The following is a 12,684-nucleotide window of genomic DNA, read 5'->3' as shown; positions in this document are numbered from 1 at the left end:
CTAGCCCTGCTGACAAACACATAAACAATACAAATTAAAAAAGAAAGAACATTTGTATGTACATGGTGTAGGATAACTTAACAAAGTTAATTCACATTTTGAAAGAATAAAGGAAACTTATACAAGCTACATGGGAAGGGGATGGGAGGGTAAATCCTGGGTCGGCAGGGGTGGTAAAATAACACTGTTTTTAATAACAAAGGGTGTAATGAACGCGCTTTAGTCGAGGTAGATAATTAGGTGATAATTGCCCGGTAATTTATGCAAAGAGCATCCTTGCGGCTCGGCCCACGTCTCGGGTGTCCGGGTATATAGAGAAGTATTACGGCTAAATGCACGGTCAAGAACGGGTCATAGACACGTACCGGACACGAAATGGTTCGTTTACGTGCATCCTCGGGTGTGCCAGTTGCCCGGACAGGCGTCATGTCCGGTTCGATACGTACCGTGAATGTCCGACCATTTCGAGTTTCTGGGTGCATGAACAGGAGTTTCTACCCCGTATATTCAACTTTTCATGCAGTGTTCGGTACTTGATTGTGTTTCAAAGCTTGGAAATTGATTGAAACAAAGATGGCGTGGGCTGAATCAGTGGATATGTAAACAAAGAAAAAATCCCGCTCGGAACTTGAATTTGTTTTAGTCATCTAGATACACTTGCTGGCTCTCATTAAACCCGCTACTTCACAATTTGTGTGCTGCAATCCATATTGGTCGATCTTTTGATACCGTGCAAGTATTTACAAGGCTGAAAATGTGCATAATTCGAGAGAATTAGTTATCACATCGGTAAACCAAATATTTGTATAATGCTTTGTTTTGTTTTGTTTTAGTTTGCGTAGACTGCACAGGCCGTCTCCTATGCGACGCCTTCGAATCTAAAACAATTAGGCATTGCATGCTATAGCTTTAGGATCTAAGCCCTGTTACGTTTTATGTCTTTATATCTGAAACTCTATCATATATATATATCAATAAATTGTACTACATATTTCTTGGCAGTATTATGACAATGCAGAGTTGGTGTTGTCCGCTTCTGCAGGACTTTTGCCTCCTCACTGTAATTATAAAAGGCGTCTGCGCAGAAGCTTTTGAATAAACTGTAGTATGACAAGATATCAAGGAGTAAAGTATTCAAAATCCATTAATTGAAGAAAAAATTAGACTGATGGCAGACGCGGCTACCCCTAACTTTAAGCAGCTTAAATAAAGCTTAAATAAACGACTTTTAACTCTTCTAATGGGCGTTTAAAAGTATCGTATATGAAATAATTACAATGAAGAGTAAAAGCGATGATTATTCTAGTCAATACATATAAACTTTGTTAGCAAAACTGCGCAAATTAATGTCATATCTTTAAGGCAAAGTTAAGTGTACCTTAACTAATATGTAAAGTTATTTACATGTTTAAGTGGACTTAACGTTTTTCGTAAATGTGTCTTAAATATCGGTTTTTAGTTGTGGCATTTACGACTTCTTAAATGTAGCTTAATGATAGCTTAATCATATTCAAATGTTTAAGCTTCATTTACGAATCCCATTAAGCATGCTTAAATATCCAATTTGGTGCAGTGATGGGAGGATATATCTCTTACCCCTGAGATGCTCGGAGCAGGACACTTTGGAGAAGTCCGGAAAGGAACAGTAATCGTGGATGGGGAAAGGATTCCATCTGCCATCAAGATATTGAAAAGTATGTAACAAATTATTGTAGCACACACATACCACATGTCAATTATTTCGTATTATTTCATTTTGTACTGAAAGAATTGCCGGTTGTACTGTCAGCCCCTGGTTGCTATCTCGACAGACACTCCGATCACCAACTTTACCGTACAAAAGAATCGGCCATTCGGGAATCTCTGCCCTGGCACATTCGTTGAGGAAATGGTGACTGTATGTTAAACATTGTCAAACGTCCCTATAGGTGGTGCAGATGATGCTAGCAGGCAGGACTTTCAACAAGAGGTGGACATCATGCGCCATGTTGGGTATCATACTAACATTGTCAATCTGCTGGGGGTCTGTATCTATCAGGGTGAGTCGAGATATTTGCCCACAATTACTCATTTTACCTTATCAAGAAAGTAGAGCTATGATTTTAGACGTATGTTTGAATAATTCTAGAAACAATTGTTGAATATCCATGGTGTTTACTAGGTTGGTTGCAATCAAAAAGACAAAGGTGAAGTTGTTTGAAAATGGGCATTCTGTCGCTGTAGCAGAATATATGTATGTATATGTATGTGTATGTGTGTTTGTTTGTTTGTTTGTTTGTTTGTAAACAACATTAAGTTAAGAAGACGTGGATGTATCTTCATACTGTAAATGCAGAAATGTTCGCGGTGGATTAATGTTCGCGGTTTTCGCGGTGACCACTTCACCGCGAATTTAAAACCAACGCGAACATTTTTCTATTATGATATTAGATTGCAGTGTATGGTGTTACCGCGAACTTAAATCCACCGCGAAAAGTCATTTTTCCCGCTACCGCGAAATTAAATCCCCGCGAACTTAAATACATTTACAGTATTTGGAAGTTGGGTTAATAGGAAGGGGTGGTAGTTACGAATTCCACCTTTAAAACAAATTTCTAACTATATCAAGTACAATCCGGTGAATGCTATTAATTAATCAAACACCTTCAATTCAGGTCAACAGTACTTGGCCCTGGAAATGGCAGGAAATGGCGATCTCCTGCAATTTTTGAGGAAGTCTCGTGTGCAGGAAGTCAACCGGCCGAAGTTCGGAGGCGTCCGCACCTTGTCCACCCTTTCGCCTGCCCAGCTGTTGCGTATTGCCTGTGACGTAGCAACTGGAATGGACCACCTGTCTTCCAAGCAAGTAAGTCAGTCAGTTTGCGATGTAACTGTTTTAAAGGTTGAATGCGCGGACAGAATGTTACATAGGGCTGGGGTGGAAACACTTAAATCATCGCGTCGTTATGACGTGCCGAAAAGGTAGAGAAGAGATTGTTGTAATGGCAGTATGTAAAATGACATGACCATATATCGTCATACTTTCTTTATCTTAGTCAATAGTTGACGGACCGCGTGCTTTATCTTCTTCACCAAGCCATGACGATGTCGTTTTGTCCTTATAACTTATGTATTTTATTTCGTTTAAATGCTTTGAAATGTTTACCAACCATGTGGACCATTATTCTGTTAATTTGACAGGTAATCCATCGTGACCTGGCAGCCAGGAATGTTCTCCTTACAGACAGTCTGATAGCCAAGGTTGCAGACTTTGGACTGTCACGTGGGAAGGGCATCTATGAACAAACTTCAAAGGTAAGACTCATTTACGGCGGCCATGTTGGATTTACCGGGGCCATGCACCAAAACGAGGCTACAGTTGTACATTCTCCAAACATGTCATTTCGGGTGTAAATTTTATCCCTCAAAGGTGCAACACTGCAGCTTGTTATAGTGCATGACCCTGGATGACCCCTGGAATACAACATGGAGGTCATGATTAATAACAGGAATGAGGCCTTTAATGATTTGCTTATGACTAGGACACTAGTCTTATCGTTTAAAAAAAAACTATTTGGCTTTCAATCCTATAGCCTCAATTATGCAAATGTTAGTGTTTTATATCTAGTATTATCACAGATGACAGATGCGAAGAAACAGATCAACTGTGTTGATAGAAGTCGTCTTGAATAAAACTTGAACTGTTATTGTGACCAATTTATTTGTAACACATGACATCGCAGAAGCAAAGCATTACTTATTCCCCGGCTAAGATTGGAGTTGAACGGTTGCGGCTGAAGGTTAGTAATTAAGTTTGACTTTCATCCACTACAATGTACTTTGAATAATCTTAAGTCTTTCACATTACAGAGAGCGATCCCTTTCCGATCCACTGCACTGGAAGCACTGACTAGAAGGATCTACACAACAAAGAGTGACGTGTACGTTTCAAAACGCACCACGGTATATACAAGTACAAGCAATACAATTACATTGCGATTATTAGTGTTTATACTTTCTAGAGTTAATAATACCCAGTATCCTAGTTCCAACGGTCAACTATATTTTGCATGTCGAACCTTGATTTCAAACAAATTTTTGTTGTTTCTTATTTTTCCACAGATGGTCTTTCGGAATTCTACTCTGGGAGATCGTCACCATTGGTAAGAATGAGAACGCCATTCACTGCACAAAATTTAATCTTGAAGGATACATTAAGGATTACGTAAATATTTATTTTCTAGTAAATTTAGTGCTTAATGCCAGTTTTACGAATACTTAAAACGTGCAATGATATTAACAGCACTTTACATGGCATAGGTTGCATTGTACTTATGGGTTTCGAAATAAGAGTTGTTTGCTTTGGTACACAGGTTATCATCGATGTCAATTTAAACCTGATTTAAGTATGGTTGTAATAATGAAAAAAAAATATTTTAACCCATCCAGGAGGAACCCCTTACTGCGGAATGAAATCCGGAACTATACTGGGTCGGCTGCGTGAAGGTTACAGGCTACACAAACCCAGGAACTGCGAGGCAGACCTGTATGTTTGTTCATATGCTGTCGCTTATTCTTTACTACGTACATAGAAAACCTTGCTTGTCCTCCATTTTACAACCCATCTTTTGGCCACATTTCTATCTTGAGAGCTTTGCATATTTAAAAATATAAAATGAATGTTATAATGTAACTATTTTTACTAAGCCTAATCTATTATTGTCGCTATGATGAAATCACCAAAAGCAACCATACCATTTCAATATTGTATACTACACAAGTACAATCTGTACAAGTTTACCAAAAAATATCTAAATGCGTATATGGTTTATAGGTACCAGATGATAATGATGTGCTGGAAAACACGTCCGGAGGAAAGACCGTCATTTGCCGACCTGGCTGAACAACTGGAGATCATGATTGAGGACAAACACGTGAGTATGGATTGGATTTTCATGTCTAATCTGATGGATCAGGTGTCTTTCATTGTTTATTTTTATGAATAGAGATCCCAGAATCAAAACCTTCTTTAATTCAAATTATTCCATCAGTGGCAACACGATCGTTATTACAGATATTAAAAGTCTAAAAGATTTAAAGATGTCATATCTAGCTTCATGTTTGAAATGTGTTAAAATTAATTAAGATTGAAACTTCCTAAAAGTCGACGAGATTTGGGATACCTTTCCGGTTAGTCGAGAGATTTCGTAATCTTGTACACCTTTGCCAAAATTAGAACAATTAATTACATAACATAATCATTTGAATACTTATTTCCCATTCAAACACGTACCCTCTTATAGGTTGAAAACAATTTTCCATGTTGCTATTGTCTTTGACGTTAATTGTAATGGTCAGTCAGAATAAGAATATTTGAAATTGAGAGTGCAAATCAAGTCCAAATTCGCATGTCTATTGACCTTCATTGTACATGCAATTGTTCAGCTACATCTGTACATGCACACACAAAAAATAAATAATAAATAATAACTTTAATACTTATTTTACACCTTCTTTCAGAGCTACCTGAATGCTGACAAAGGTGATGATTTCGAGTATGAGACGGTGGACACCAGTGATAGTGACGTGGCCTGAATGGTGATTATGTACATGTATTCATAGGACAGCAGGTGCTGATTGATAAAGCTTACATAGAATTGTTTAGAAGCTTTTTTTAAAGAATTGCACACTTTTGTTTTATTATAAGCTAGCTACTCTTTCACTCTCACAGACAACGTATTTACGACATTTTACATAGCGAGTGTCTAAAGCATAAGCATTGTTGTATTGATAGCAAATTAATCTTTTGGTGTCTGTGCATATATATCTTACATTTTAAATCGAATTGCCAAAAAAGTTGAATCCATTCATAATCCATGGAATAAGGATAAGGCGTTTTTGTTGAAATTTATGAAAAGGGTTAATCGATCATTAGGTTATTAGTTTAAATGAATTAATGCAGGGACAAGGGCAGTTAAACTCACTTTATTATGTGCATACAGATGGCTGACTGAAGTAAACTGATCGTTTAGACCTTATAAGAGACAAAACTATCAATTTATATGTCATTCATTGCCTCAGGAATTAGCTTCTATCAGTACAGATTCTGCGAAGGCATAGCATGTAATAGCCTCCATAGCAGGCTCTCTATGGCCTTTTTTGGCACTTTTGCTGGCCATTTCGAATTCTTTTTGTACTGGGTCGCTGATTGCTGCACTTTTCTGACGGCCGGCCATGTAGAGCCTGCATGGAGACGGCGCTACAAAGTGATATTAAAAAACGATTAGGGCGATTAACTAGGAGGTGCGAATTTCCTGCCTCCCGTGGACGGCTAATAAACTGCACGCATCTCCACCGGACAGTGCGCTGTCAGAAAAGGCCAGTAATCAGCGACCCAGTACAAAAAGAAATGACCAACAAAAGTGCCAAAAAAGGCCATAGAGAGCCTGCTATGGAGGCTAGCATGTAAAGTGAGTCCAGCTAACACAGTTAAAGGTCTACTACGCAGTTATTTGCGCTTCAAACTGAAAACAAAAAATCCATTTTCCGGCCATTTCTTTATATAGTTAGTTGACTCAGGCCTACCACGTTACGGAACACTATTCAAGGCATGTCAGGAGTCGGTATTTTCCCCGTGCGAGCGCGTTTGAAAACCTGGGAATCTGTACGCCCGCGCTGGGTTTCAGCCATTTTGTTTCTTCACCGACGAAATCCGGGTAGTCCCGGGTCTGCCCGAGCCTACCCGGAGATTTTGTTTCACATGCGAGTCATGACGTCACGCACCCGGAACTCACCGGAGATTCCCGACCAATAACCGTTGATGATTGATTCTTGTTTGAATTCTCACCAGAGCCTAACTAGGGGGGTCAACAAGTTACAGCGCGCGTAGGACGAAATGTTTGTAGGCTAATTCTCTACGTTGCAAACGTGAAATAATGACACAAAAGTGTCAAAAAGTGTCAAAAAGTAGTAGTAAATCTGAGATTTCTTACTTCTAGAATATTTCAAATTTGAGCGCAAATAACTGCGTAGTAGACCTTTAAGAATCAGTAGCCATAAATTGAATATTGAAACAGGAAGATACCACAATGAAGCCCCTGACCAAAGGTTCTGCCCATTTTGTCCAAAGCAAATTGAAAATGAATTTCACTTTGTTATGGAGTGCCCTATGTATGATATGTTACGCAATAAGTTATTCACACTCCTATGTCTAAATACTACAGATTTCAAGATACTAAATACAAGAAGTAGATTTGACTATATCTTTAGATTGGACAGCTGTCATAATGCTTAGATAGGTAAATACATAAAATATTGCTTTATGATTAGAAAAGATTGTGACACTCAAGATTAGCCCCACCTGATTGTACTGTTATTATCCTATATTGTTTAATTAGTAGAATTGTAAGATGTATCCTGTATTCTTTCTCTCTTTTTTGTTGTAGTTTATAGTTGACCATACGAAGGTAACTGTACTTTTTGTCGTGTCAATAAAGCTTCCTGTGTTTCCTGTATTGTGTCCAAGATTCACAACCATACTAGAGGGAAGTTGGCACTACCGATCTGTACACACTTATCTTTGTGGCCAGCTTTACGCCATGGCTCTTCCACAGCAGATGTGTCAGGCGACCAAAGCTACGATGTCTTTAGATACCCGGTCGGTAATTTGAACATCAAGGGAACCAGGTTGAGACATTGCACTACTCAAGTAACAGAAGCTCTTTGGTTGAGGCGAGAACCTCGCCTTCGATTGTAAGGCCACAGCAAGTAAATTTTATGGCTGACATCAGCACGCTCATTAATTTTCGCCTGATTTCAGAGAGAGAAAAAAAAAGATTTTTTTTTCCTTTTTGGGGTGTTCAGACTGACCAAAATGGACAAACATGTTGTGTTGTAGCCTAATCATACTTATATAAGTGACACTAGGGAGGTAGCCATGACTATAGTTGCGGAAGTGAAACTTGTTGGATAGTTGTAAAAGTGCAACCAATATGGAAGGCATGAATATATATAACTTGGCAAGTGATACCAGCGTACCACACTAGTATCACTTTTACTACACTACATTTCTTTAATACAGGGATGAATCCATTATTAGCTGTGATGCCACGTTTTGTCAGTTCAAATCTTGTCTTGATCTTGTTTTTTAACCATCTTTTTTTTCGCGCTATCTCATTATTTTTGCATTCTGCATAGGATGTCATCCATAAAATGTACTTGCTGTGGCCTAACTACAGGGTCACAGACTCAAAGTGGACTTCGCCGGGACATGGTTGATACATGACCTCAGTTATCTTCATGCTGACTGTGAGGACAAACTTCTCTGTTGAGAATCTGTCAGCTAAGGTTTGAATGTCACTGAGGCTGTGGGCAGAGAGAGTACAGTCATCAGCAAACAGTAAGTCTTGTATCAACATCTAAGTCTCCTTAGTCCGGGCTGAGAGTTGTCTCCGCTTGAAGAAACCACTGCTGTATCTTAAGGAGCACCCTCACTGCACTTGCGTCACTGCGGGGTTCGAAAGATACTCAACGAATTTCACAGATAAAGAACGGACTTTCTTACTTTTTGTGTATTTTGTTGTCTTCCAATTTATACGTACGTTGCGTTTTACGCAACATCTAAATTATAACAAATTGGAGCAAATAGCAAAACAGTGACGCAGTGAACGAAGCCCGCAGTGACGCAAGCTTGACGCAAGTGAAGTGAGAGTGCACCTTTACTCGTAAATAAACACCGAGGTCCTGATCATGGAAAGCGTACTGCAACATGAGAGCAAACGCAATGGCAAACAGTGTAGGGGCTAACACACAGCCTTGTTTGGTGTTATTTGATTTGTTATGTCGAATGGATCAGAGAACTTGCCCTTGTCGAATACTCGACCTTTCATGCCACCTTGAAGTGACTGAATAATGGTGATCACGTGACATGTTTGACTGGGCATCCCGTTTTTCGAAGTAACTTCTTCCCATAATCCTTCCCTGCTGACAGTGTCAAAAGCTTACTTAGTATTGTAAATACTGTGTACAGCGGTCTGTTTTCTTCTGTACACTTTCCCTGCAATTGCTCATATGTAAATGCCATGTCAGCAGTGCCAGTCGGCGGACACATGAAGCTGAAAGCCCGATGATTTCCGTACGCCGCGCGGTACAGTGTATAGAAGCATCGCTCATTTGGTGGTTTTATTCGGTGATTATAGCAAAGGACCAGGTGTTATGACACTATATACACATCGTGGAGGGTCATTAACCCTTAAGTATTACATGCACATGGAATATACATACAGCTACCACGACAAAAAAACGTGGATCATTGTGAAACTACGTGCAGACGACATGCCAAACTACATACGAATGCGGCAAAGCGAAAATAGTGAAACAGATGCGAACACTCATCACATCCGACAACTACAATAATCTGTCGTCGGGGGTTACCTTCCGTCAAAGAGTAACAAAATAAACAAAGGTTCGTTTCTAGGTCATGCAGTTCGTTCCATATTTTACGTTTGCTGCCCCTAAAGAACTGCTGTTCTCTCCTACTTTGCAAGGGGGCACTGTATTTGCTGTTTGAAGATAAGTGCAGCTTTGTTTGTGGATTTATATAAAAACTTTTCTTCCTCTTCCATTGAAAAAAGGTTTTCAACGAGTCGCAACGTACAAGTTGTATTCTAGAGTACTTGATAAAGTAATACAGCTATGTATGATAATGCAAACTGTATCAAGACCAGTCTCTCTAAAAATCTATTTCGCTATTACTGATAATAATTGAGCTATGGATACTCATGCAATTGTCAACAAAAGTGAGCATACTTTAATATTGATAGAAATATCGGGTCATAATTGACCACAGCGTGTTCCATTTCAATATTCCCGTTACCTTTGCAAAATTATTAAGTGTCTTTATCTCACATTTACTAAATGGGATTCTTTCGAGTTATTTTCGTGGTACAAATATAGCTTATTACAGGGACGAAACGATGATGTTCACGCCTCCTAGCAGCAGGGTTCACTATTGCAACTAAATTTAATGAGTTTGAGTTTGAGTTTGGAGACTGAAATTACGAATAAACATCCACCACCTAAGGGCTCAAATGTCGCAATACGGTATAAGGATACGCAAAAAATTGAAAAGAAATAATAACTATATGTGACTATGTATTACTTCAAAATAGATATCGGCGAGCTCCGGATAGCACTTCTTTTTTTTCATTCTGGTCCATTTGTCCAGGGACAACATATCGCCTTTAGACATAGATTGATGAAGTAGCAAACTGAAAAGAAAAGGTGCAAATTAACATGTCATAAGTACATCAATGATAGAATATTGTTACAATTATTGTTACAATGCCTAATGATAAAAGTACTTCAATATGATACGACGATATAATGCAATACATAATACAAGCAAAATATACGCAGCAAATGAAGTTTGTAAAGTAGATAATTGAATTAGCAAAACATTTATAATTATAAAACAAAGTAAACAGTGTAAGTGATTAGATATTCCTTGTTCTGGCGCATAAAGAACCCGACAGAAAATATTGTTTTCAGTTTAGATAGAAGAGAGTTCCATAGAGTTGCATTTGTACAGGACAGGGATTCCTTTCTGTAAACCAGCGTCATAGTTTTCTGGATTCCGGTGAGTGTGATTTGCCATGTGTTTCTTCAAAGACGATGGGTGTGCTGTAGCAAAATCACAAGCATAACATCGGTAAGGCTTCTGACCACTATGGGCATTTATGTGTTGTTTCAAGGTAGCAATTTGTGCCGCGGAGTACCCACAAATGTCGCATCTGTACGGTTTTTCACCGGTGTGAGTTGCCATGTGTCGCTTTAAGTTTGATTTTTGAGCAGTCGCAAAACCGCAGACTTCACATTTGTAAGGCTTTTCGCCACTATGGCAGGTCATGTGTTGCTTCAAATTAGACATCTTTGTTGTAGAATATCCGCAAGCTTCACATTTGTAAGGCTTCTCGCCGGTGTGGGTTGCCATGTGTCGCTTCAAAGTAGACATTAGAGACGCTGAATACCCACAAGAGTCACATTTGAACGGTTTGTCACTAGTGTGAGTCGCCATGTGCGACTTCAAAGAAGACTTTCGCGATGTGGAGTATTCACAAACTTCACATTTGAAAGGCTTTTCACCAGTGTGCGTTGCCAAGTGTAACTTCAAATTAGACATCTTTGCTGACGAATAATCGCACACGTCACATTTGTAAGGTTTCTCGCCAGTGTGAGTTGACATGTGTAGTTTCCAAGTAGACAGCCGTAGCGTAGCGTGTCCACAAATATCACATTTGTACGGTTTGATACCGGTATGTACCGCCAGGTGTCGCATCAAAGAGGACTTTCGTGCTGTAGAAAAATCACACGATTTGCACTTGTACGGTTTGTCGCCAGTGTGTATTGCCATGTGATCGGCCAAAGAAGACTTGTGTGCCGTGGCAAAATCACAAACTTCACATCTGTGAGGTTTCTCACCGGTGTGACTTGCCAAGTGATCCTTCAGGTAAGACTTGTGCAACGTGGCAAAGTCGCAAACGTCACACTTGTAAGGTTTCGCACCGGTGTGTGTGGCAAGATGTCGGTGCAAATTAGACTTCCGTGCTGCAGAATAGTCGCAAAGGTTACACTTGTGTGGCTTCACACCACCGTGTGTTGCCGTGATGTGCTCGGCAAGCCTGTTCTTCGCCACTGTTGAGTAGTCGCAGTGCCCACACTGGTACGGCTTTACAGCTGTGTGTTTCGCCATGACGTGAATCTTCAGATTACTTCTCCGCGATGTGAAATAGTCACACTGCTGGCAATGGTGCGCCATCTTTAATACTGGTGTTTTCCCTCATCTAAATGTGAAAATAAAGGTAAGCAATTCAGAGTTAGATCATGTTAAGTGCATCTATCGCTACCCAGTGTTGGCAGATTTGTTAATGTTAAAAGCGCAACGTAAACCATGGGAAAACAAGATCAGATATTCTACGAAGGACGGCATGCTTGCAACTTTTTCTCCATCTCTTTAGCGCAGTGCGAGCCTGATAGATACTTAGGTCTGTGATGCCAGGGTGACCTATTACCGTGGCCGATAGCAACAATGTGCAACACAACTATCTTCTGCTCAACTATCTTCTGCTCGACTCCTTTGCGCTGCACACTTACTTTTTTCTGTGTAACACACTTTTCCTGTACAACACACAGTGTGTCGCGCAGAAAAAAGTGTTGCACAGAAAAAAGTGTGTTGCACAGAAAAAAGTAAGCATGTTGCACAGAAAAAAAGTAAATGTGTTGCACAGAAAAAAACGAATTGTGCAGCTCAAAAATGTCAGTTAAGCAGAAAATAGGTGTGTTGAGCAGAATAGGTGTGTTGCACATTGTTGATGTCGGCCACGGTAGACCTATTGTCGTTCACTTGAGTCTCCCCTACTAGTACAGTCTGCATCAAAGTAACAGGCTAATTTTTCCCGATAACAGGTAAAAGTATTCTGCAAATGAAGCATGACAAAAAAACGAGCGGACAGTTCCATAGCGTTCCTTGAAAAAAGAACAAACACGAGTGATTCACAGAGAACACTTGCTGTTACAGCGTTCAGGGGTCTATTCTTTTGAATCGGTAGATGCAAACTTATTTGGAAACATTGGACAAAGAATAGACATTACTACGAGTTACGGTTCATCTGCACAAATCACCTACTTCCGAAATCCGCCCGAACGACT

General features: G+C 39.6%; 2 protein-coding genes across 2 annotated transcripts; one reads left to right on the top strand and one right to left on the bottom strand.

Moving 5' to 3' along the window:
* Nucleotides 1-1,572: 1,572 nt before the first annotated feature.
* Nucleotides 1,573-5,588, top strand: LOC118410884 (tyrosine-protein kinase receptor Tie-1-like). The gene is made up of 9 exons (XM_035812767.1): nucleotides 1,573-1,694; nucleotides 1,929-2,039; nucleotides 2,655-2,845; nucleotides 3,181-3,294; nucleotides 3,850-3,920; nucleotides 4,102-4,142; nucleotides 4,429-4,525; nucleotides 4,814-4,913; nucleotides 5,500-5,588. The coding sequence occupies exons 1-9, from the start codon at nucleotides 1,604-1,606 to the stop codon at nucleotides 5,572-5,574; spliced, it is 891 nt and encodes a 296-aa protein (XP_035668660.1). The 5' UTR covers nucleotides 1,573-1,603; the 3' UTR covers nucleotides 5,575-5,588.
* Nucleotides 5,589-9,729: 4,141 nt separating this feature from the next.
* On the bottom strand, nucleotides 9,730-11,794 carry LOC118410879 (zinc finger protein 665-like). Its single transcript, XM_035812755.1, has one exon. It carries the CDS (start codon nucleotides 11,792-11,794, stop codon nucleotides 10,529-10,531), a length of 1,266 nt encoding a protein of 421 aa, XP_035668648.1. The 3' UTR covers nucleotides 9,730-10,528.
* Between the last annotated feature and the right edge of the window lie 890 nt (nucleotides 11,795-12,684).

The sequence above is a fragment of the Branchiostoma floridae genome, chromosome 3 (genome assembly GCF_000003815.2).
Source record: "Branchiostoma floridae strain S238N-H82 chromosome 3, Bfl_VNyyK, whole genome shotgun sequence".
Classification (NCBI taxonomy): domain Eukaryota; kingdom Metazoa; phylum Chordata; class Leptocardii; order Amphioxiformes; family Branchiostomatidae; genus Branchiostoma; species Branchiostoma floridae.
The sequence above is the reverse complement of the archived record's forward strand: the minus strand, read 5'-3'. Positions and strand labels throughout refer to the sequence as shown.

Excerpts from the sequence above, each read along its gene's own strand:
- LOC118410884 (XM_035812767.1), top strand. The coding sequence starts at position 1,604 with ATGCTCGGAGCAGGACACTTTGGAGAAGTCCGGAAAGGAACAGTAATC. Across the intron at positions 4,526-4,813 it reads AGGAACTGCGAGGCAGACCT|GTACCAGATGATAATGATGT; the intron begins GTATGTTTGTTC and ends TATGGTTTATAG. Across the intron at positions 4,914-5,499 it reads TCATGATTGAGGACAAACAC|AGCTACCTGAATGCTGACAA; the intron begins GTGAGTATGGAT and ends ACCTTCTTTCAG.
- LOC118410879 (XM_035812755.1), bottom strand. The coding sequence starts at position 11,794 with ATGGCGCACCATTGCCAGCAGTGTGACTATTTCACATCGCGGAGAAGT.